The 25,970-nt window shown below is 36.5% G+C and overlaps 1 protein-coding gene across 3 annotated transcripts in view; it reads left to right on the forward strand.

Annotated features, from left to right (window-relative positions):
* The window catches only part of HTT (huntingtin), a 77,801-nt gene that overhangs the window by 27,581 nt on the left and 24,250 nt on the right, over positions 1-25,970 (forward strand). For all 3 annotated transcript variants that reach the window (XM_032108138.1, XM_032108140.1, XM_032108141.1), the window contains 23 exons: positions 360-423; positions 828-928; positions 2,422-2,568; positions 3,625-3,745; positions 3,989-4,065; positions 6,260-6,411; positions 6,813-7,015; positions 7,844-7,970; positions 8,642-8,769; positions 9,441-9,551; positions 10,114-10,191; positions 10,655-10,878; positions 11,394-11,472; positions 11,600-11,761; positions 12,678-12,733; positions 13,511-13,659; positions 14,329-14,465; positions 16,462-16,578; positions 18,008-18,130; positions 18,658-18,896; positions 20,229-20,371; positions 23,166-23,373; positions 24,875-25,016. In XM_032108138.1, coding sequence (XP_031964029.1) covers positions 360-423; positions 828-928; positions 2,422-2,568; positions 3,625-3,745; positions 3,989-4,065; positions 6,260-6,411; positions 6,813-7,015; positions 7,844-7,970; positions 8,642-8,769; positions 9,441-9,551; positions 10,114-10,191; positions 10,655-10,878; positions 11,394-11,472; positions 11,600-11,761; positions 12,678-12,733; positions 13,511-13,659; positions 14,329-14,465; positions 16,462-16,578; positions 18,008-18,130; positions 18,658-18,896; positions 20,229-20,371; positions 23,166-23,373; positions 24,875-25,016 — 3,088 coding nt within the window. The remainder of the gene's footprint in view (positions 1-359; positions 424-827; positions 929-2,421; positions 2,569-3,624; positions 3,746-3,988; positions 4,066-6,259; positions 6,412-6,812; positions 7,016-7,843; positions 7,971-8,641; positions 8,770-9,440; positions 9,552-10,113; positions 10,192-10,654; positions 10,879-11,393; positions 11,473-11,599; positions 11,762-12,677; positions 12,734-13,510; positions 13,660-14,328; positions 14,466-16,461; positions 16,579-18,007; positions 18,131-18,657; positions 18,897-20,228; positions 20,372-23,165; positions 23,374-24,874; positions 25,017-25,970) is intronic.

Genomic DNA, 25,970 nt, shown 5'->3' on the forward strand with positions numbered 1-25,970 from the left:
TTCTTCAAGCTATCCTTAGTCATACAAAAGTGGACTCTTTGTGAATAGTTTTGGAATGGGTTACTGTCTTTTCAAAATAGTCTGATTGTTCTGTGCATGGGTAAAAAATACAATTATAATAATGGTCTTTAAATAATGGGGTTTTTTTAACAGAAGGACTGTTTTTCTTTGGTTACACTAGCCAGATAGTAGGTTAGCAAATAGCTTACCTTTTCTAAAGGTTGCAAAAAATGTTTACTACTTACATTTTCACTACAGTGGTGTTTTTAAAAAAACAAACAAAAAGAACACTCAGAGCACTGAAGGGAGAAATAACCCACAAGGTTAACTAATGTCCTCTAAATTCTGTTTTATCATAGGCTAGTCAGCTTCTTGGAAGGAAAAACTGAGAGCTTGCACAGAGGTATTCATCATTATACTGGTGTAAGTAAATTATTCAATCAGTATATTGTGTTTCTGAATTAAGGTACCAGTGCAATGTCATCACTTGTTTTTAAATTCTGTCAACACTTATAGCTGTTGTATTTTTTGTGTAAATAGACTCATGTTGTAAAACTTACTACAACTGGGAATATCCTTAGTATGGAGATTCAGGTATCTTAGCATTCTCTGGTGCATGTGTTTTGTGGTTTGGTTTTTTTTTTTTAACTTTAAAAAAATTGGCATTTGTGTAGTTAGTTAATGTGATTGACAATGTTAAGGTAAAGATGGTCTTTTCCAGACTTGTATGACAGATGAATTCTCACTTGTTAACTCTCTTTTAGCAGTATGCTCAAATGATGAAAATGTTCAGTGAGCTTTATTTACTGTGCTAACTTCTTTTCTAGCTATTAAAACTTCAGGAGAGAGTACTTGAAAATGTTGTAATAAGTCTGCTTGGAGATGAAGATCCAAGAGTGAGACACGTGGCTGCAGCTTCATTAATGAGGTATATGTGGCATTTTTATTTATAGGAAAAAAAAAGTAGAAAGATGCTTGCATATTGATGTGTACCTATAACTAAAACAAACATTTGGGTGTTTTTAATATATTTGTTTAAAAGAGAGATAGGAAACAAATGCATCTTTATGGTACCTGGAACATGCATCATTCTGACTCATCAGGCAATTGTACTTTGCTTTCTTTTAGCAATCCAATTACATTTAACTTTATTATATTCTGAGGGTCAGTTGCAGCTTCCTCAGAATATTTTTCTTCATGCTTAAGTGGTTTGTTCAGTATCCAGTGGCTGATCGACTTAAAATGTTGCAATTCTACAGATTTGTCCAAAATCCCAACCATTATAGTTTTAACATACATAGTCATACACAGTGTATCTTAAAACTTCCATGCTCACTGATTATAGTGCAGCAGCTAAATCTGTTTGCAAAGTACTTGTTTGCTGTGACCTACTGCAATTATAGCTGCTGTACAGATAAATGCAGCAAAGGGTAGGGATTGGTTGGTAGTTTGTTTATTAGAATTCATAGACTTAAATTTTATGTTTAAAGAAGTTGGGAGCATGTAATACTAAATTCCTGGTATATTTTATTATCAGAGGAGTTTCTTTCCTAGTGTTTTCATACTATTAATTGCTGTCCAGTCATAATAACAAATAAAGTACAACAAAACCTTTAAAGTTCTGACATTTAAAAGTGTTTATATTGCCAAAGCAGCTCAGCAGAGGAATCATGAGCTGTTGCATCATAGAGTTGTTGCTTTTATTAAGGGACTTGATTTTGAAATGGAGTTATCTTATTAACTGAATGGTAATAAGTTGAAGATTTTTTCTATCTTCGTGCTGACTTAGTGAGAGGAGGTGTGTTAAGATTGGAAAAGACTTAACTGCCCAAGAAAGCTACTACAAGCTTGCAGAAAGCCCTTGAAACATTCAGTATGGACATTCATTGGAAGTACTTTCACTGAAATTACAAAAACGTGTACAGTAGTTTTTCACTTTTACGTAAGTTGAAAATATTGTTGTTCAAGAAGACTGGATTTGATTTTATGTTTACATTTTGCTGCGTAGAAATCAGATGGTGAAAAATTACTCTTTTCAGGTAAAAATTACTTTTCAGTTGATACAGATATTCATGGGGAAAATATCTGGGGAGACAAGGGAACAGCAAGAGAAAAGTACTCTATGGGAGTGTTTGTTGTAGTATGTATAGGGAGGTATCTCCAGAGGAGATTTTTTTTTTTAAATTAGCATATGTCTGGAGTAGTTCCTTTTTCCTGACTTAAGCTCCTTGATTGTAATGAGGAGCAGTTACATAAAAATGAATTCAGCTTAATGAGTTTCTCTAACAGCTTTTATTTACAATTTGATATGTGTAATTAACATATGTAGCTTGCTGAACTGTCTATTAAATGTACTTTAAATTGGGTGTCAGATAATATCTGAATAATAATTTTTATTTTTGACATTTAATTTTCTCTCAGGCTTGTTCCAAAGCTGTTTTATAACTGTGATCAAGGACAGGCTGACCCAGTTGTGGCAGTAGCACGAGACCAAAGCAGTGTCTACCTGAAACTCCTCATGCATGAAACGCAGCCCCCATCTCACTTTGCAGTGAGCACTATCACCAGGTGTGTTATCTATCTGGCCTTGCTTCAAAAGGAATGGAGAGCCAAATTTCGCTTTCAAGTGTCTAGAATTGTAGTTAAATCCTCCAAATCCATGTGCTTATGAATTCTTGTTCTAGTCTGTAGGAGCACCTGTAGTAGTTTTAAGCTCCACAGAAACAGACTCATGTTTAAAGAATACGCTGTGAGTTACTGATGATGCACTCACACATTGAGAGTCATTGTTTTGAGATAGTTTTTTTCCTCTCCATCCTGAATTCACCCTACTTGTCCATTAAATTGGACAGATAGGTGCAGCTTTTCAAGCTAATTGTATGTATGTTACGCTTCTTCAGATATGTTAATCCAGATTTATAACTCTCCACATCCTATTTAATGATTGTGATTGCAGAAGGCTGTACTCCCTTTATAATTTAAAAATAAATTCTAGTTTTGATAGTGTGATCTTGTATTTTTGCTGCCAACTATACTTTTTCTGTCTTACAGACAGTATGAGTTGTATATATTTATAGGGGCTGTTTGCTTCTATCAGTTTGTCATACAAGTTTTAATTATATACCTTTCTGATACATGATCTTGATCATGTCACTTAAGATACATACTGTAGTATGGAGCAGTAGAACTTTGGGGATTCAGTGTTAATCTGGATAGAAAGTAGACTTTTTCTACAGTAAAAATCCAAAGTTTGTGACATGCAGAAATGCAACATGCAAAAATGTTGAATGGATTTGAGCAACAGCAAAGACTAATGTTAAATTTGTGGTCATTTCTCAAGTATCTAGTTAGATATTGACAGCTGATCTACTATTTCAGCTTGCTAACAAAGAGGTTTTATTTATAAATTAAATAGCATTTACTAATACAACCTCAAAAACATTACAATACAACATGGTATTTAGACTATTCTCTGGTTTTTTTATGTTCTAAGTGGTCTGTGAAATACATAATAGTAATTTAACCTTAAATACTTAAGTATATAAGTAATAAAATTAATCATTTTTGATTGGGATGGGGTTTTCTAAGTACATGTTTTAGTGGATATAAATGTTTTTATTTCAGAACATACAGAGGTTACAATATGCTGCAAAGTCCAACAGATATCACTATGGAAAACAACCTTTCAAGGGTTATTGCAGCAATTTCCCATGCATTGACAATATCCACTACAAGAGCACTTACGGTGAGTTTTCTTGTATGTGAGTTTTTGTACATATGAGTTTCTTTGAGTTTCCTTGCTGTGGTGGCAGACTTCTTTTTTTGCATGCTTGCTTTATTTTTTTATAGTTTCCTGGCTATATTTGTATCTGCAGCTTTTGTTCTGTGATAATGGCAGTATAGTAGATTTAATTCTAACTCCTAAGGTGCCATGTTGCTAACTCTTCATGTGGTGAAACTAATTCAGTTCTTGGTGTTTACTTTTCAGTTTGGCTGCTGTGAAGCTTTGTGTCTTCTCTCCACAACATTTCCAGTCTGCACCTGGAGTGTGGGATGGCACTGTGGGTATGTTCCCTCTTTTGTTAATCAAGCTTCTGAAACTCAGATTTGTGAAACAGAAGTGGACTTACTTAGGCATTGGAAGTCCTGGTTTAGGTATATGCTGTTAAGCTTATTTCAGCAGTTCTTTAAGAACTTTATACAGAATACAGCACATTATAACTTCACGTTGTCTGGCTATTAAGGGCCAGCACTTTGTCATCCCTGGGACCACAGTGTCTGTCACAGGGATTGGTTGCAACTGATCTAATAGAAAGATAGTCATCATCTATGAAATGTGATATAGGAGAAAATTTTCCATGCTCTTGAAAGAATGTTTATCTTTGGGATATTGTATTTTGTAGTATCTCTTTAAAATATGAACATTATCATTTTCACCTTGATTTCATGTTTATGTTGAAAAATGGTGAGTCAAGGAAGCTGGTTCATCTTGGCTTCTATAATAAATTTAAATTGTTCTCATTTGGCACACTGAGTGGGAACAGCAAATGGGGTATCTGTAATACTTAAGTGTTAATGTGGGTAATACATGATATTGCTTACATTTTGAAGAGTTTCTTCAGAATGAAAATATACATGTGGCAGCCTAAAAGCTTTGATTTTGCCTCTGATTATTACTGCTGTGTCATGTGTGCTATGAAAGTAGCTACTGGAAATGCGCACATGTGGAGCTGTTTGGTTTTTAAATAGGTTTAACATAATTTGTGTTCATTTTCTTTGTTGCTGTCATTGTCTCTCTTACTCTATTCAACTGCAAAATTTTATCTTACTTTAAAAAACAAAATAAAACCCAACCCCAAAAAAACCCAGCTGTCCCTCAGCTGCTTTTCTTGTCAACAGGCCTTTGCTTCCCTTGCTGGCCCTAAGTGTGGTGTGCTCTGTATATGTAGAAGGTGTCTTGAACAATAGGTCCAGTGTTAAAAAATGAAGTAATTCAGGATGTGAGCAGTGCTTAGCTGGAAAATAAAATCAGTATATCTTTCTTCCCTTTTACCCAGCCTAAAAATACTTTTTTAAAAGATATATCTAATATTTTTGAGTGATCCAATGACATAGCCCTTTGCTCTTTCCTCTGATTCCTTCTTTACAAATTTTTGGCCAATGTTTATACAAGTTTGGATTGTAATCTTATTTTTGTGGAATGATACAGACATTTGTCATTCTGGATAATAAGAATATAATAACATGGATAGTAACATGAGAATTTTGTCAGAATTCCTTCCTATCTTAAGTATTGTTTTTCTTACGATTAGGAAGTTATTGGAACTGCTGCATTCCAGCCCTGTACTTAATCCAGCATGGGTTAAGTCATGGATTTCTAACCGTATGTGAAGTAAATAACAGTTGCCTCTGAAAATGCTTCAAAAAAACTAAAGGAAGGCTCTGTAAATTACCTTTGGATCTTTATCAAAATAATAGCTATACTTAGTGTAAATCTGATTTTCTGAAGTTCCTGTAGTTGTGTTAGACCAGAGTGACTATATTAGAAGATTTTAATTATTTTAAATTAAACATTTTGAAAGATTCCCAGATTCCCTTAATTTAGAGGTTGCGTAAAGTCTTTTCCTGAAAGAAGCTGAAGTATTTAGGTCTTTCAGCTTTGAAGTGATGTGTATAATTCACAGAGTATTCTGCCCGACATCTTCTGGTGATCTCTGCCTGCTCTTTCTTAAACTTGACTTCTGTGGGAAAATGTGGTCTTATAATTATTATCAAGGAAAATACAGAATGCAGCAGAAAATTACCATCTTGGATAGTGTTCACTCAAAAAATATAGAGGATTTGATGGAATGCAGTTGTTTGATTAATTCCTTGTCACTTTAAAGCAATATCTTGTTACATTGGAATACTGTAGCTAGTGTCTCCCATCCCTACCTTGCATATACACAAAACTTAACTGAAGATAGTTCAAGACTGTAGTGTTTAGCAAATAAATACAGCATTCCTTAGTTTGTCAGTAGATGTCACTATAGCCTTGATATTGGCTATTAAAAAAGAAGGTAATGGCTCTTAAAGAAACCAGAGTATTGTGAGGTCTCTGCTGGAAATGGGTTTTCAAAGTTGTATTTGAGTGCTAAATGTGTATTTCTGTAGCACAGATTTCATTTTATTAGCCATCTATTTGACTGTTGGTTTTCTCAAGACTTTTAATTTGCCAAAAAGGGGAAAAAGTCATGACATTCCAAAATTAAACTTCCAGTGTTTCCCAGCCAAGTTCTTCAGATGAAGCTCAGAAGGGCTGCACCATTGGTATGGCTGGCTTGGTCTTGTCTCTCCTTTCATCAGCATGGTTCCCACTGGACCTCTCAGCACATCAGGATGCTTTGATTTTGACTGGAAACTTGCTTGCAGGTAAGGCTGGATAAGAGAAGTAGGATTGTCCTAGTATTTTTACCATTAGCATTAGAAGGCCCGTATCTCACTCTCTTCTGATTGTATGCCGTGAAGAACTTGCAGGATTAAGCAGAAGAAATAAAGAGGGAAATTGCACCCGGGAGGTTTGAAGAGAAACTGCCTCTTTGTTGCTAACTTGCAGATTTCCTCCTGTTGCCAAAGGCCACTTGAGTATGCTTAGTACAAGCTGGGTACAAAGAACTCAGATTTTGTTGGTTTTGTTTTAAACTGTGCAGCTACTCCTGGCTTTGAAATTCTGATTGAATTTCTGTTCATACAGAGACAGTATAACCATATATGCCTCTAAAATTTTTTGGTGCTTAATTCCAAGTTTTGTCTTCTATTTCCTGAAATTGCAGCAAGTGCTCCCAAGTGCTTAAAGAATCCCTGGAGTGCTGAAGAAGATTCAAACCAAGGTGCTGCTAAGCAGGAGGAACCCTGGCCAGCTCTGGGAGATCGAGCGCTTGTCACTTTAGTAGAACAGCTCTTTTCTCATCTGCTGAAGGTCATTAATATTTGTGCACATGTAATGGATGATGTTGCTCCTGGTCCAGCAGTAAAGGTATATATTAAAAATAAATAAATAAAATTATGTGACTTAAATACTGTTGTGCTATAGACTTCTTCATGTTTTAGACTTGATACAGGTAAGTATCTAATTCCTTGATAATATGACTCCACTCTGTGTAGTAAAGCAAGTACCATACAAAAAAGCGTATTTTTCTTCCACATAACAGATCTTTCTTTAGTTTTGCAGTGTTTAAAATATTACCCTAAATTTTGAGTCTTTTGTTCCTGCTGACTTTAGTTGAAACATTAATTCAGTTAGGAGTATATAGAGTAAGTGGAGTATTGGATTGCATACTCTGGGAAATGTGTTGACTTTTGGGTTGGTTGGCTGGTTGTAATGCACTGAGCTCCTTTTGGGGCTAAAAATAACTCTTTTATCTTCTGAATATCCTGTAAAATATTTTGACTTCTGAAACAGCTTATATGAGGTACTTCCAGGTTTGGGGGTTTTTGAGGCATATATATTTAGAGACTGATTTAGAAACTCTTAAGACAATATTATTAAGATCAGTAATTTCTTCATATTTTAAAAATGTGTGAATATAATTTTGGCACTCCTTTATCTGGAATCAAAAGAAACTCTACTCATTGAACTCTGATTTCGTCTCATTGGCCTGTGCTGAAGTTGAAAATAAAGCAGGGAATATATTAAACTATTTCCTTTTCACACAGGAAATTCATGTCCTGAACCTGAAACATTTTAATTTAACTGACAGTCAAATAAAGGGGAGTTTAAACAAAAGAAGTATATGCTTGTATTGTGTAGAAGAAGAAAAACTACTTGTGCTTACAAAACTAATAAAGCTTCTTTTAATTCTAGGCAGCATTACCTTCTCTCACAAACCCACCTTCTCTTAGTCCGATTCGGAGGAAGGGGAAAGAGAGGGAGTCTGTGGAACAGGCATCTGTGCCAATGAGCCCTAAAAAGAGTGGTGAAGCAAGTCCAGGTAGGCACATCACTCCTGTTAACCCTTCTGCCTACCAGCCCCCCACACCGTGTTGTTGCAGCAGAGAGAGAAGAAATAAAACTGAGTAACCTTCCTGGAGTTTCAGTTCAAGAGGCTGGCAGAGTACTGCATTGGTGGAAGGCAGCTGTGGGTGGAGGCCTTTTTACTGTTATGGTTTTTATGAAAATTAACTGTACTTTTCAGAACCAAAGCATTGCTGAATCCTTTTCCTCACTTTTTCTGAATCTACTCAGCTATTGACTAAAGTAATTCTTACACGTATGTTACTTAAAAGAAATTTGGAAGTTGCTTTCCAGCTTTTGGCAGGAGTGGCTTACATTGCTTTTGGAAATGACATTCTGAGTCTTGAAACCTTTTCTTTTCTTTTCTTAGTAATTAATGAAGGAAACACGTGTTAATTCTGTTTTGTAAGTTGTACGTGCACTTCAGTACTAAGCCTTCTGGGTTAGTTTCTCTCACCACAGCAGGCTGGACTGTTGGAATGCTGTTCATTTTCCAGTTGTGCACAGTGTGTTTCAGCAGTTTGGAATATGCATGTGGATTGAAAAAATCATGCTCTTTAATAATGCAGATGTGGTAAATTATGTTATGTATATGTCATGAGCAACCTAGAAAAGGCATATGGTGCTAATCTATGGTATTCTTTTAAGCTTCTAGGCAAGCTGATGCTGCAGGGCCTGTTCCAACAAGTAAATCATCTTCAGTAGGAAGCTTTTATCATCTTCCATCATACCTCAAGTTGTATGATGTCTTGAAAGCAACCCATGCTAATTATAAGGTACTGCATGATATTGTTTGATTGAATTGCAATGGGGTTGGATAATCACTTTGTTTTTTTAAACAGGCTCTGCCTCTGTCAACTCATTTACCTATATAAACAGTTTATATTAAGAAAGATCACAACTGCCACCAATAAAAACAAAAACTGTCCAAACAAGAACCCATGATAGGCATTGTCACCCTATTGCTTGTTTCTCTGCTGTCACTATTTCTGTTACCAAATGACTTTTTGCTGGCTTGGTAGTGCCAAATAGATTCCCATGTCTGTTCTCTCTGCACTTTATTCCAGGATGGGGAAGCTTTTTCCTCATTAGTTCAGGCGACAGAAGATGCATTCCTTAGAGAGTTGGTCATCTCTATGTACACTTCAAAGACTGTGTTCTTGTTACACTTACTGTGTTTATCAGAAATGCATTATCCAGCTTCATTACTTGTCAACATCCTAGGCCTTCCTCAAGCTAGAAGATCCCTTCCTTTTTCTTAGTCAAAATGGTGTCCTGCCTTTCCAGCAATGCATAAGGCAGTCTAAGCTGTCAGTGGTGTTGGCTGAAATACACTGAAATTTTATACAAGAGATCATTTTGTGTCAATACCCACTTCTTCCAGTAACTTGTATCTCCTTGTCAAGTAATTGTTAAGAAAATCTGTGGTTTTATTTTCTGGGAACAGGTTACTTTGGATCTCCAGAACACTAATGAGAAGTTCGGATGTTTCTTACGGTCTGCCTTAGATGTTCTCTCTCAAATCTTGGAACTTGCTACTCTTCAGGACATTGGAAAGGTATAAGACTTGTTTGTCTTTTCTTTTGTAGTTAACTTGTCCAATATCCATGGTCCTTACTGGAAGAAAGCACATACCACTGATTTCAAAATTGCTGCTCTTCAAAGGGGGAGTGCAGTCCTATAGGTGTTGTGCTTCCACAAAGTTGAGTAAAGTGCTAAAGCAGATTTTCCAGGTTAAATTGCTGCTGTTGAAAACCGGAATAATTTTTTACTTTTTAAATTTCACGTGGTGATTCTTTTTTCTAGCCAAATGGTTTACCTTCAGTCATTCCCTGTATTCATATGTTTAAATATGCAAAATGTCAGAAGATGTATTGCCCTCCTCCCTCTCCTGTGTCTTGATATTTTTTTCTCCTTAACTGTGGTGTTAGACATTGTAGTATTTTAAGATTAGGAGGAAAATACTGAATTTTTATTTCTTTCTCTAATTCCATGATTTCCCTTAAGTTAGTGTAGTTTTACTTAGTACAAAAACCTGTGCTACTGAGGAATTTTCACTGTTATCTTTTATATAATCCAGAAAAACGCAATTTAATGCACTTGTTTTTCTGATTTTTTAGTGTGTAGAAGAAATTTTGGGATATCTAAAATCATGTTTCAACAGAGAACCAACAATGGCAACAGTGTGTGTACAGCAGGTAAGGAGGTATTTTTGTATGTGTTACTTGAAAGTTAATCCTGATGTCCTTTGGCTGTCAATTGGATACTAAGACTGGCCATGCTTTTAAGGGAAGTGGTATGAGAAAACCTTGCCCACATGGAGCAAAAAGAGCATATTTTCTTCCATTTTCATGACTTCTGTAACTTCATCCTATCTGAATAATATAGTTTTTTCTTTACCTGCTTCCAATTCACAGAACTATTTTAGCTAATGTTCAGAAAACAAGCTTGTTTCCTACCTTACTGAAAGTGTTCTTTAGCCAGTTAACTGCATCAGAAAAACCTGGAAAAGCAAAGAACTGCTTTACTGATGGATATGCAGACTTCCAGTTAAATATTTAGGTTCAAACCATCAAAGGTTGTTTATGGTGAGAGGCAGGTCAGGGTTTTTTCCCCTGAAATTTTAACTTTTCTTCTTTTCCTTCCACTTTACTTCTCTAGCTGTTGAAAACGTTGTTTGGGACAAATCTGGCTTCTCAGTATGATGGCTTGTCTTCAAACCCCAGCAAAGCTCAAGGCAAAGCTCAGCGCTTGGGTTCCTCCAGTCTGAGGCCTGGCCTCTACCACTATTGCTTCATGGCACCGTACACACACTTCACACAGGCCCTTGCTGATGCCAGTCTGAGGAACATGGTTCAGGCTGAGCAGGAGCACGATTCTTCAGGGTAACTTTCTTCACTTATAATGTTAACTTGAACTAGAGTTTCTTGTTTGTGTTTTTCATAAATGTGAGTATCATTGGGGTGCTGTGTAACTTGAAACGATAGACTTAAGCAGAGTAGCTTGTCTTGGTGAGGACATCCTGAATGCAGTTATCACTAATGTGCTTTCCAAAGCAAGGTTAAGTCATTAAAATGGATATCATTGGAGTTTTTAAAAAACATCATAGTTTTAAATGCTTGTATTCAAAAGTATATCATTAATTTCTAAATACAGCAAATGGTCAATATGTTAAAGGAAAGCCAAAAGGATAACTAAGCAAAGACTAGAAAATCTTTCTCTGATCAAAGTGTTTCATAGGCTGTCTCTCTGCTCTTTGGATTTACTAAGATTCTTGAAGCAGTCAAGTAGATTACGAGAAATTTGCCTTGGGAAAGTAAAATGCATTTAAGGGCAGTATGTATGTTATTTTTTTGTTTTTTAATGTGTGTGGGGTTTTTTTGTATTTTTTTTGTAACAGATGGTTTGATGTGCTGCAGAAAGTTTCTACACAGCTGAAAACTAGTATTTCCAGTGCAGCAAAACATCGTGCTGATAAGGTATCTGTATTCTCCTGAAAGAGCTGTACCTTAGATTTAAAACATTTTTCCTCCTTTTAAAACTAATTTGGCTTTGAATCAGAAACCTGTTCAGATGTTAGATTACTTTAAAATCTCTCTATTACAGAATGCTATTCACAATCACATTCGTTTATTTGAACCCCTTGTCATAAAAGCATTGAAACAATACACAACAACAACGTCAGTACAGCTGCAGAGACAAGTTCTAGACTTGCTTGCTCAACTGGTTCAGCTGCGAGTTAACTACTGTCTTCTGGATTCAGATCAGGTTGGTACCTTGCCACATTTGCAAATTGTCATACAGGGATCTCACCAGTGGGCTCAATGAACACTTGCAGCAAAAATACTTCCAGTGGTCCATTTGTTGTACAATAAGTGAAAACAAAGGCTTAAAGGAGGGTGAGATTTCCACCTCCCCCCACCCGCCCAGCCACAAATAGCTTCAGACTTCTGGGGTTTTTTGCATGTAAATGTAAATTTCTGAGTTCTGTAACAACAATTTAAGAACTGCTCACAAGATTGACTTTAGGAATAAAAAGATGTGGACAATACAGACAGTTTTATTAAATAAAACTTCATTTACAAATGGAAATACCTTCTCCCATACTGAGAGTATGGACTTTCTTATGACTGATAATGAGCATCATGGTTGACAGCTATTGTTTGATGTTAATGGCAGTGAGGGGAGCTAGTGGCAAACACAGTAGTCTGTGTAGTTGTCCATACAAGCAGTGAATCTGTAACATAAAATTGTAAGTGGTTTACTTAGAAGTGTTTTATTTACTACAGTGTTTTCAGGTCTATAAACTAGTGTGGCTTGCAATACTTAACTTTTCTGTACGTTCATACAGAGATAATTCTTTTAAATACATAAGTACTTTGGATTTTATCTGGTTTAGATTTTTGGCTGATTCTTAACTACTTGACTGTAATACCTCGAATATTCCATGAGTGAAAGATTAAGTTAGACTTAAAAATACATGGACTATAGGTAAAACTTGGCATAAGTTCATGCAAGCTGTAATAAGCTGTAACATCAACAGGATTCTCTGTCTTTTGTAACTGCAGAAGGAACATTTCATAACGTAGTGCAAATGATTTTCAGTGCCTGTCTATAACTGTCAAAATGGTTTCAAATGGGAATTAATGTCTCTGTTCTGATGCACACTTTATTCTCTCTTTAGGTGTTTATTGGATTTGTGCTAAAGCAATTTGAATACATTGAAGTAGGACAGTTCAGGTATGAAATTAGCAAAGATCCTTTCAACAGTGAGGGTTTGCAACTGTCTTGTTCTGAAACAAGTAATGATTAGATCTGCTGGTTATTTCTGCCTTATGAGAAAGGGAGAGTTCCCTTCTGGGAGATGTGCTTGTTTATTCTCTGGCTCCAGTGGTAACCCTTTCAGATGCTTTAGGTTCCATGTGACTGAAGAAGTCAGGAAGTAACATGGGAAATAATAATAATCTGAAACTGTGTTTCTCCATTTTGGTATTGTAAACCCATTCCTTTGGGATCTCCTGCCAAAGCTATGCTTTCAGAAATCAGTATTTCATTCCTAGATTCGATTGCTTAAGGGAGAGCTACTTCTTCCTATTGTGGATTCAGAGTGAATCCATATGTCTTCTGGTCACCTGGTACACATTGTGTAGGACCTAATTGATCATAAGCAAGCCATTGAAACTTTCATTGTCAGTTATTTCTGTTTTTTCTCACACTTGAGTTTTAATGAAGAGAGAAGTTGTTCTTTTGCTCTGTGGATCTTGTACAGAAATAATCTAATATGCATTAGACAGTATATTATAATATTAGTAAGTGTGATGGTCAAAGCTTGAAAGAAATCCCTGTGAAAAAAACCCTTAGTACAAAACAGGGCACAAAAATTTTGGCAATATTATATGAAACCAGAACAACACATTCTTCAAAAAAACCCTGACTGTAAAAAGATGAAAGATGAGTTTTACTGAACAAAGTTGTGCAATTCAAACTTGACACTTTAATTTTTTGTTTTGTTTTCAGGGAATCTGAAGCAATTATTCCTAATATCTTCTTTTTCCTGGTGTTGCTATCTTATGAGCGGTATCATTCCAAACAGATAATTGGAATTCCAAAGATCATTCAGCTGTGTGATGGTATCATGGCCAGTGGGAGGAAAGCTGTTACACATGGTAATTCTAAAACAAAAATTTATTAAAAATTAATTATTTAAAAAAGAAAGAAAGAAAAAAGGCATCAACGCTTATTAGTAATAGTTGAACAATGAAACCACTGTTGACTTCTAAACTATAGAAAACTGTTACTGTACTGAGTGTTCCAGAAGACACCAGCTTTTAAATTTTTAAGACATGAAATACTTCTCACTTAATTCCTTCACAAAGTTTATTATATCATACTAACACTCCAGCCCCACATTTTCCATTGTTCATAATTACAACAAAGCTTTTATTTGAAACTTTATTCAGTAATAAGTTCACAACTTAGCAGTATGTTCAAGGCTTTGATTTTAATTTTTGGTCCACTTCCCTTCTACTTTTAGCCTTTAAGTAGAAGCATCTTTATCATGCTTTCCAGTGATTCTGCTGAGAATTACTTTATAAACATATCTTTTTTAGCTCTGTGAGAACGGGCGAATGTGTCCATAATTTAAAATTTCTACAAGAAGTAAAATAATAGCCATCATTATGCACAATAAATATGGGGTTTGTGGGTTTTTAGCTATGGGTAAAACCTTTAATGAACTAGAGCCCAGTTTACTTTTAGTCACTGAACTGTTAGTTCAAGAAATCACTGCTCAGGAGTGATTCTAAACATGCTAAAACAAATACATCTCATTTCAGCAATACCGGCTCTGCAACCCATTGTTCACGATCTCTTTGTGTTAAGAGGAACAAATAAAGCTGATGCTGGAAAAGAGCTGGAAACCCAGAAGGAGGTTGTAGTATCAATGCTGCTGAGACTTATCCAGTACCATCAGGTAGGAGAGGAGGATGAAGGGTCCCTCTTTGTGGTCTGTGAAAGGGTAACATTGCTGTGACTGCTAAAAGTGCTTCAGACAATATTGATGGTTTTCTATACAAAACTGGAGTAGCTGGACTCTGTGTGGTATCTTTCCTTATAGAGAGAGTATGCAAAGATTTTTAAGGCTATGGGAAAGAGGTTTTACACTACAAATCAGTATTTCAAGTCAAGTAACATATCTGTAGAATTGCGTAGTCAAGCCTAGAAAACAAAGCACTAAAAAACTCCAGTTAGGATCATGATCTTGGCTGTATTGCAGACAGAATAAACAGAAGGTTGGTGGAAGAGAAGAAACTTAAAAGAATGGGAGTAAAATGGAAAAGGAGACAAGTTTAAAATTAGGAAAGATGCTGCACAGAGATGATTTAGGTATTGCTGTACAATAACATTATCTTGAATAACACTTACTTGAACAAGGTAATGACACTGGTAATTAGGTATTTGTTATGACTTACTACTTTGACCCAGACCTCACGAGTCTGGAAAACATGTTTCTGCTTTGTAGGAGTATAACAATGACTTTCTTCAATACACTATGTTTTAAAGAAAAACATAAAAGTAATTTTAAGAGATGTGACATGATCAACATGGGATCTTACTGCTTATTGAGGTGCTTAACAAACCTAATGTGCCTTTCTTTCATAATGTGAAAATGCAGTTCTAGTGTATGCTAATGTAAGCACTGTATTTTCTGAAAAAAGTCAGCACATCTTGTCAAAATAATTTGTTAGAACTGCGTGTTCAGATTGGGGTAATTTTGTGTATCCACATTTTCTTTTGAATTTGTAGTTTTATAATCATAAAATGACTAATATAACTATATGAAATGACACTCTGTAGACACATGATGTGAAATAGTGAATAACTTTGTGTTACATAAGGTACTGCAATTGCTGGCAGATCCCCTTCTGACACACTTAACCTATTAAAGACCACCCATGCACTGCTCTTCCCACACCATCCCATTTGTAAGTCTTATTCTGCACTGTTCTTCTGGTGCAATACGTATGACCCAACCCTGGGCTGTTCTGTTGTTCCCTGGCTGTGGCTGGGATGGTCTGCAGTGGTTTCCCTGGGCATTTGAGAGGTTCAGAGAGCTGCAGCCCTCAACTTCTCTCTGTTACAAGTGCAGCTGCCACCCATGGAGCTCCAGAGTTAAGTCATTCAGCCTGGAATTGCTCCTATCTCCTCTCTCATGATAAAACCTTTTGGGAAGAAAGTCACCTGGGAACCTCCCTCTCTCTAATCTGAACTACCTGAATTTGCTTTACAAGTGCTCTATCTTGTTTTCTGAAATAGATTCTTCTGTCCCTCTTGCCAGTCCATATATTAACATTCTTGCTTGCTGTGTCTCTTCTCTGCCAGTCCTTCATAATGTGGTCTCTATAACCCATAACACATTCAGCTACCAGAAGTGCTCCTTGCTTGGTGTGCTCCATTATGTTGTCTCTTAAAACTTTTATATGAAAGTGACATATCTCGGGTGAATGAGCCCCATAAATATGTCTATTTTGTTTCCTTGACCAAATCTAAACTTTATTGGACCTAGAGTCAAGACAGAGTGTACATATGGAAAATTACTCTCTTTCTTCCTCCCCTTTTTATTGAAAATGTGATGTGGTATTTAGATTGATGATTCTTTTTCCAGTTGTTTGAGTAGTCTTTTGACAAATACCATTTAAAAAGTACAAAGCAAACTTTTTTTTTTCCTAATTTATGAAAGCAACTGGAAAATTCTTTAAAAACCACTGCCAAAAACCTTGTAAGTAAGAACAGGCTTCTAACCTGAAAATGGCGTTTTTAAAAATTATGTGAGATTTCTCACGTAAATTTTTTTAGTCTTTTGTCTATTTCGTAGGTGCTTGAAATGAAGGTTTTTCCAAATATGGTATTACTTGAATGTTTTCTGTTAGTATGGGTTTTTACTTACATTCTCTTTGACTTTTCCTCAGGTGCTAGAAATGTTCATCTTGGTATTGCAACAGTGTCATAAAGAAAATGAAGACAAATGGAAGAGGTTGTCCCGGCAAATAGCTGACATCATTCTCCCAATGCTTGCAAAACAACAGGTGGTTATATGATGGTTTTAAATCTATAAGCACCTATAATAATTGCTGTAATGTATGTATCAATAACGCCTTTGCATATTTGGTTTTTATTTTTGCTTTTACGAAGACAAATTTTCTTGAAATTGTGGTTGCCATATCCGGAAAAAACAATTACTGCAAGGTAAACTTAAGTCTTTGAAGTCATGAAGTTCATATTTAAATGCATGAAGTATATGCAGTATCATCAAGACTGTCTCCAGAGGAAGCTCATTCTGTTTCTCTTAGATACATGATTATATCAGAACACTTATTAAATGGTGTGAAGATTGTCCCATATTTATAAAATGTCAAAATTATTTTTTCATGGCTACAATGGGTCTAATTGCAGACCAGCTTACGAAAAGCCCTATCCAACCTGGCCTTGAACACTTCCGGGGTGGGACAGCCATACCTTCTCTGGGTAGCCTGTTCCAGTGCCCCACCATGCTCCCAGTAAAGAATTTCTTCCTAATATAATTCCATCCTCTTTCAGTGTAAAGCCATTTATGCTGAAGCCCCTTGTCCTATCACTACCTGCCTGTGCAAAAAAGTCCCTCTCCAGCTCTCTTGTAGCCCCTTTAGGTACTGGAAGGTTCTATAGGGTCTCCCTGGAGCTTCTGTTCTCCAGGCTGAACAACCCCAGCTCTCCCAGCCTCCATAGCAGAGGTGCTCCAGCCCCAGATATTCTTTGCTCCATGATGGCAGTTCCTCAATCCCATGAGGATATCTCATGGTTGGGGAGAGTGGGCAGGATCAGACAACAGTTTTAGAGCAGAGCTAAAATGCTGGCAAAGTGAAATTGCTGTTGTTTTGTGTGACTGCACTGATCATCTTCCAAATTACTGAAGCAGGATAGGGTCATCTAGATTTTTAGTCCAGTCCCTTGCTTTTTGGAGTTGATTGTTTTATAATTTATCTAAAAAACTGTTTAGGTAAGCTATCCTGCCTCTGTTGTTCTAATACCACTGTAGCTGTTCACTTTTCTGATAATTAGATTTCTTTCCTCCTGGTTACCTGCTTAAGTTTAGTCGTGACCAGCATTGCTCTCTATAAATAAACCTGGTAGGATGTGCAGGGAGGAGAGAAGTCTTTAAATTTTATGACAAGTCAGTCTTCTGGTCTCATTCTCTGAATAAGGCCTATTTCTCCAAATGAAATATATGTCACGTGCACATTGGATTTCATATGACACATTTTTGTCCATGTTATCAAAACTCATGTCTAGGAAGGCCTGCAGTGAAACTTCAATTGATCTTTCATAGCTTTTGGTTGCTCTGAATTTTGTACTGTAAAGAACACTTTTATTTACACATAGGTTGCTATAGAAATGTTTATAACATGGAATGTTAATTTTGTGTTGAATTTATCTTTAGTGGGTAATTACAATTAGTTTTGTGTTTTTCTTTCACAGATGCATATAGACTCTCATGATGCTCTGGGAGTATTGAACACTTTGTTTGAAATTTTGGCTCCTTCATCCCTTCGCCCTGTGGACATGCTTTTAAGGAGTATGTTTGTTACTCCTAAAACAATGGTAAGCTGTTGTTTTCAAAGGAGGGAGAATCTGGTATCTCTCCATGCAAAACAAAAGAAAATGTGTTTCTCTTTAATAATTTGCTAATTGCTGTTTAAATACCTGCAGCAGAGTTTGGGAACAAATTGGCTAGAACTAATGTGATTTACCAACTGGGAGCACTTGATACATGAATGTTCTGCTTATGAATTACTTCCCTTCTTTTGTATTTTGAGGATCAGGAATGTAAAGGAAGATACTATCATAATAAAATAGAATGCAGTTTAATCGGTAAATCACATTTTTCTTATACAAGAATTAGTGCTGTTTCTATAGCTCAGAGGTTAACAGTGAATATGAGCTTGACAGTTACCACAGGAATAGCATTTTGTAAGATCTGAACTCAAAATTTATTTCTGGTTTGCTCCATTCTCATAAGGGTCTGATTTTTTACATGTTAATGAAAATGTTAATTTTTAATACATTTCTGTGTTGAGTCATTTAACTTCAAAAGTATTCAATCTTCTGTATTTCTGTGTTTGTGTTAGGCATCAGTGAGCACTGTCCAGCTCTGGATTTCTGGAATTTTAGCTATCCTTAGAGTTCTGATTTCACAGTCAACAGAAGACATCGTTCTATCCCGTATACAGGAGCTTTCCTTCTCACCATATTTGATTTCATGTCAAGCAATCAACAGACTGAGATGTGGAGAAAATAACGTGTCCACACCAGAGGATCGCACTGAGGTCAAACAGGTGAAATACCCACCTGAGGAGACATTTTCCAGGTACATTGTGTTTTGAATAACTTGGGGAAGGGTAGAGAGTTCTGAGAAATCAAACATACATTGGGCAGTGTTTAACATGTATAAAACTTCCGTCTGATGGGAATCTAGTCTGTTAATTAGTTGATATGGGACAAGTGTTGGAGGAAGAATTATTGAGATGAACAGAGATGGAGAAGTTGAGTGGATTTTAGTAGGACTTTGGACTGTCCTGGTATGTCTTACCAAGCCAAGTGAAGGACCTAATGGAGCTGTTAAAATGGGTGAATCCTGGACTTAATGAATTCAGGTCCAGGAACTTCACTGCTTTCCTTCTTTTCTGTGTAGGGACTAAATGATGAAACATCCCTTTAAGTGGAAGCCCAGGTTCTGTATTAGAAACTTGGCAGCAGTGAGAAACAAATCTATTGAGTTAGTCCTGCTCTTCTTTTCCTATTTTGAAGGCCCAGCTTTGTCTAGTTAGCTTCCCATGTTGATGTCCTTGGAGAGTGAAAAACTTCTGGCAAAAGAAGCATGGAGAGATGGCAGTAGTATTATGTTGACATAATGTTTGTTATTAAAGCATTATGTTTTAATTTGGTGGGAAGCATTTGAAATAGGTGTTTGTTTAAGAAAATAAGAACTTTTTATTCAAGTAGGGAACTTCAGATAGGAATAGAATGCTGTTTCATATCATTCAGCTCACTGTGAGGGTGATGGGTAGACAGACGAGGGTCTTCTGGACACCCATACCGTGACTTTATGTCCAGCAGCAGTGATGTAAGTTACAGAGTAATGGTTATGGCCAGGAGCAAGGGTGCCTTTCCTCAAGTGCCCTCTTCTGGTGGTGCTTTTGACACCACACATTGTCCCAGCTGGAGGTTTGATAAAGAAGCTGTGTAGTAGAGTGTGGATAGATGAGGCTGTAAACAGGTGAATTACTGTGACTTGCTGAATTACCCCTGCTCAGCTGAGCTGTGGTGACTGTCTCTGTTTTTAGCTCAATTTAACTCAATTGCTTTTAACAAATCACTATAAAGACACCACAGCATTCTGAATATTTGCTGTGGTGTCTTTTTATAAGTGAGTTGGGACAGTGTATGAATGCTATTGTGGCTGTAGCCAATGAGTAGATAATCTAGATTTAATATGTAATTATTGAAGTGCTTGTGATCATATAGCATCCTATTTGTTTTAGGTTAACCTATTCTGTAGCATTTCATTTAGTATGTTATTTAGGATGAATGGACAAGAACTTCATGTTTCATTTTTCAAACTGAAGTTTCATAGGCTAACCTCATCGTACTCTGAAAGATTGATAGTTTTCCTATTGATTGTATATGTGTTTCTTTCAAGATTCTTACTACAACTGGTTGGCATTCTATTGGAAGATATTGTTACCAAGCAATTAAAAGTGGACATGAATGAGCAGCAACATACTTTTTACTGCCAGGAGCTGGGCACACTGCTTATGTGCTTAATACATATCTTCAAATCAGGTAATACTTGAAACGTTGCCCATTTTATAGCATGCAGTGGCAGAGTGGTTTTTAAGTTCCAAGACAACTCATAAATGCATTGAACCACTGAGAAGGAATATGTAAGTGCTGAAGATGTTATGTCTTACTCCATATGAAGAACTTACCAAACATAGTGCCCATGCATGCAGGGCACATTTTGCACATTTCTTCTGTCTTTGTGAAACAAAATGTAATCAGTGACTCTTCATCTCTCCTTTTAACTGTCTAAAATTTTTCAGTCCAAAAACCACAAAGCATTCCAAATTTGTGGGTATATTTCTCATGTTTTCTCTCAGTTTGGAGGTTGGTGGGTATGTCCAGGCTTTAAATACTGAGTTACAGATCACTAGTTCAGACTCATGACAAGGAAAGTTCCTGGGTTTTGTCATAATTAATAAAAATATATAAAACAAACAACCCCCCCCAACAAACCAAACAAAAAACGAACCACCCCATAAAATCAGGAAAGGTAGCAGGTTCCAGCTAGCTGGTCTTGAGCTGCTTTCTTCAGTTTTGGAAAATTTTGCTTTAGGTTTCTTGTGCTGAATACCCAATCTCTAGCCCTTTGGTAATTCCTTAGTCCTTAGCTTGATTCCTTAGTATTATTTTCTGAGTAGTGGTACTGTCTTCCCTTTCTTCAGTTCTTTCTTTACTGTAACTGCCCTTTTTGCTGTCTGATTTTCAGCTTGCAGCTGAAGTGCAACCTTGGCTTACTGTTAGTTGTCTGCAGTTTAAAAGGTCTTGGCACAAGTCCCCTGTTCTTCATAGGCTTCCTTGCAGATATGGGATAAGGAGCTCTGCGTTCTGTTGCCTTGGTCTGTAAGATAGGAGTCTTCCAAACTGAGGTTCTTGGTGCAAAGACTCTTGGAGTGTGTGTGAAGAGACACAAAATTCATCTTTGTTTCAGGTGTGCTTTAGGGCCCAGAACTCTGGAGATAGAATGACAGTTCTCTTCCCACGTGTCTGTTACAGTAATAATTTTTATACATTTTTATACTGTTTTATTATATAAAAATAGATAATTATAATATTATATATTTTAATTACATATTAATTTATGTTTAGGAGAAATATTTGAAGCAAATGTTGTAACAAATAACTGACACCAGGGTGTTTTGGCATAAAGTGATTAAATGGTATCAAGCCAGGAGCAATGAAATCAGAAAATAAAGCTGGTGATTGAAATCGGGGTAGTGGATTCTTCCACAGTGGGAGCTGGGGATAATTGAAAGGGAAGGCTCAGCTAGTTCTGCTGCTGTGACTGGCTTCCAGGCTGCACTGGGAGTCTTGCCAGGAATTATGTAGAAATTTTCATGCAAAATTAAAATTAAATATTAAAATACTCGTGCAGAGCATTGGGATATGTGGATTGGATGATCTGTAGAAATTAATTTAATTTAAAACTACAAGTAACTTCAGGTATGTTATTACTACTAGTACCTGTATGGTGTAGCAGAGTAAAAGAAAGTTTTTCCAACACCTGGGCTGTAATTTTGTGTCATAATGTATTTATTTAGGTTGAGGAGTAATTAACTGCCTGAATTTATAATACTTTTCTTTTGTTCAGTTAAAACATCCATGATAATTTTCTCTAAATTATGTTCTCCTAACTATGGGTGTAGCTTATAGCAATTTGTGTCTGGAAACATAGGCTGTATTCTGTCATTTTTAACCACTGTTCTACTTGGATTTTGTCTTCTCACTCGTTGCAGTTTTTTCAAAATGTGAGTATTGCTGACTCCTGTGTTTCCAACTGTAGGAAGCTACTAGATTATAAGTGAACATTCTCAGTGTACTCCTTTGAAGTTAGAAATAAAAGGCATGGACAAAGGAAAAAGATGAGCATGCAGTGGCTTTTATGACTGTAGGAAGTCGCTAGATGGTGTTGTTTCTGCAAATGCAAGGAGCTGGAATGGGGCTAGCACTGGTTTGCTAGTAAGTGGAACCAGAGATTTGAGACTCAGTTATTTTTCCCATTCTTTGCTATTTACATTGTGTATTTATCAGTCCTGGGGGCAGCTTAAATTGCTCCACATGGCTGTGGAATTTACAGCTTCTTTCTTCTGTACTTCTGGCAAGGAAGGCAAGTAACACTGCGGATTCCCTTCATTATTCTGATTAGCTCTTGGTTTCTAACTGACTCTGAAGAAACCTTTTATTTTACCCTGATCTTATCTTCTCATAGAAAATCAAAAAGTCCTATACCTTTTGACAACTTTCCTTGTTTTCCCACCCTTCTCATATTTCTTGTTTTCCCAACCTTTGTTTTGGCATACAAATACAGAATCAGCAAGTCAGAAAGCAAAATTCTGGGTTTTTGCTGAGTGTTCCATATGCAGGTTAATGGCAGAAACAGTTTTTGCACTTTAGAAAATGGATGAAAGAGGATAAATTTAATTTCAACTAAATGTATTTGGAAAGCCATCCTCTGCATACTTTTAGGTGTTCTTCCTTAACATGCAGGGTAGTAGTTACCTCATGGTTCTTAAGTAGAACATCTGTGTTTTAATTTATAAACGAATGAACTAGTCCTGGTCCACAGGTGACAGTTTTAAGTTTAATGAAGATTTTCATGTATAAGATTAATTAGAATTGTAGTGAAACCTATCTAAACATTATTTATTGAGTCTGAGAGCTGGTAATTTCTGGTTTACACACTGCCTTTAAGCAAACTTCATCACTTGCCTTAAATTTGTAAAACTGCTTAGGTATACCTTTCTTGCAGGACTTCTACCCTGAATAATTTTAAAGCTTCAAAATTTATTGTTTTCAGGGATGTTTAGAAGAATCACAGCTGCAGCCACCAGACTTTTTACAGGAGATGGATCTGATGGTAGTTTCTATACCCTTGAAAGTTTGAGTGACCTTGTTCAGTCCATGATTCCCACTCATCCTTCTTTAGTTCTCCTCTGGTGTCAAATCCTGCTTCTTGTCAATTATACCAACTACAACTGGTGGTCAGAAGTGCATCAAACCCCAAAGTAAGTTTTGGTTTTGTTCCCTAGTAGTAGTAATGTGTTTCATACAATTATATTTGCTAAAAGCATAATAAAACAATCTAGCTGCTTTCTGCCAAGCCTGTCAGCCCATTGAATGGTGCTCCTTGGATTCTGAAATGCAGTTCTGCATTTGCTTTGTGTGTACATATTGTCTGTTCTGATATTGATGTGACTTTCAAAGTGAGGAAATGTATCCTGCACTCAGTTGTTCCTCAAAAGAACTGCCAGGTAATCTCTCCACTTCTAAGGCAAGAAATTTTCCTTTGTGTACTATTTTTTATTAAAACTATGGAAATAACTACAGCAAAATACTCAGTGTTTCATGTTTATATGGAGACCTCATGTTTCACCTTCTAGGAAATAATCAGCTGGTGGAGATGATGGACGCTGCTGTGTTTGTGACAATACAATCTGATCAGTTTAACTGTAACTGTAGCTATGGGATTATCTGTTCTCAGAGGGTCTATTGCTAAATGCTGTCAAAACATGGTATTAGCACCATGCTGGTTCATTAGCATCAAGCACTGTAATAACCTCACTGAACACTAGTTGTCTGAAATTTGGAGATTTGTTCTAAAATGAGTGTTCTCTTGGTCTGAAGTTAGTTATCCCATCTGTCAGGCATTGGAGTGATTTGTCCTCAGTGAATAAGGAAGGGACCTCTTGTGAGGGTGGGTATCCGTCTGTGTTAACTGTAGAGGGAGGTGAACAAATGACTTGGGAGATGTTTCTGGTGCTTGTGCAGTGAGTGTTGGGGCAGACTTGTCTTGCTCTACAACTGAAGTGCACTAATACTTTCTCAAATGTGAGATTCTTGCTTCAGTTCAACCTTATGAATTGAAAATACATTATTCTAATTTGTGGAAACATGGAATTACCAGGATTACGAGCAACTACTGAGGCATTGGAACAGGCTGCCCAGGGAAGTGGTGGAATCACCATCCCTGAAAGGTGTGTAGATATGGCACTTCAGTATGTGGCTCAGTGGTGAGCCATGGTGTGGTGCTAGGTTAAAAGTTGGATTTGATGATCTTACAGGCAACCTTGATGATTCTATGAATAAAAATAGCAGTAATTTTTTTTTATTTACCAGTATCATCTCTGGTTTTTTACTGCGTTGGGCATCACTTTTAATCTGACTCTAGACAAAGTGCTCAAGAACACTGGTTTGTTTTGAGAAGAAAATACAGTATTAGGTTCTGTTATCCTACCAGAGATGCAACAGCCCATGTTTTTCTTTTAAATAACCCATTTGGTTCTTTAGACTATCTGAAGAAGTAATAAGCAATAGTGCAATTGTTAAAAAAATCAAGATCTGATAGAAGCAAAGTTCTACTTCAAGGAAGTGTAATGTTTGAATGAAGTTTATAGGGAAATACATGTCATGTAAGGACATTGGTAGGATACTCCAAGCACTTTGGTTGTTCATGCTTCGGTAGCCATACTAAGAAAATAGTAACAAAATAGAATATACTTTTTGCAGGCGACACAGCCTTTCCACCACTAAATTGCTTAGTCCTCATATATCTGGAGACAGTGACGAATCAGATTTGGAATCCAAGCGTGGCATGTGCAATCGTGAGATAGTGAGAAGAGGAGCACTCATTCTCTTTTGTGACTACGTTGTAAGTTTTGAATTTTGACTTTTATAACTACAGTTTTGAGTTATTTTATGATGCTGACAGTCATGTATTACTGATCTGTGTTAACTGAAAAGTGAAGTGTGTTAAGTGAAAAATAAAGACTTGTGAAACCAGTAATTTTATTTTCAGGTGGTGCTTCTGTAAGCTTAGATATGACCTCATTTGGCATTTTTTTCTGTTCTGAACTGAGAGTTCTCTTGGCTGTTAAAGGTTACCTGGTGGGCAATAGAATTACCTTCTGGGTATCACAACCCTTACCTGGGAGGTGCTTGGAGCACACTATGAAGTTTTAGACTTCCCAACATCAATAGCAGTGCACAGTGTCCAGGAAACAACTAATTTCTGTCTACACCTTAAGAAGAGAGGTTTTACATGAACTTTTAAACTTCATTTTGGTTTTCCAGTGAGAGCAATTTCTGTGGCTTTGGTCTTTTGCTGCCCCAGTATTAGAGTTTTAGTTCACTGGGAACTTTAGAAGTGAATCTTCAGTACTAGGAGGTATTGCACTTGGGTTTGCACCTCAGATCAGTTTTGAGGCAAACAAACTGCATTCCTTTCAGGTTCAACTGAACAAAAAGCTATGTTCAGGAAGCACTTCGAGTACTAATGGACATTCAGTTACAGGAGTCAGATTAGAGGTAGTCCAAGGTAAAATCCTCCAAAACCTCTTTACTGGGGAGGTACAACCTCTCAGCATTGTCTGGTTAACTCTACAGATATTTTTGTGTTGCATTCCACTGCTTGTCGATATTCACAAGCCTCTAGAGGTTTGGCATTAATTATTGACAGATCTCTTTGGATTTGCTTTCCAGAAATTCTTCATTTTGTGTTAAAGACCAGTAGTAATAAGAAATCTTTAAGAAGCCTAAGTGAAAATCACATTTTACAAGACAACTCTCTGTGCATGTTTATTTCAAATAGCATTTCATTAAAAGC

This window comes from Corvus moneduloides, chromosome 5, assembly GCF_009650955.1.
Source record: "Corvus moneduloides isolate bCorMon1 chromosome 5, bCorMon1.pri, whole genome shotgun sequence".
Lineage (NCBI taxonomy): Eukaryota > Metazoa > Chordata > Aves > Passeriformes > Corvidae > Corvus > Corvus moneduloides.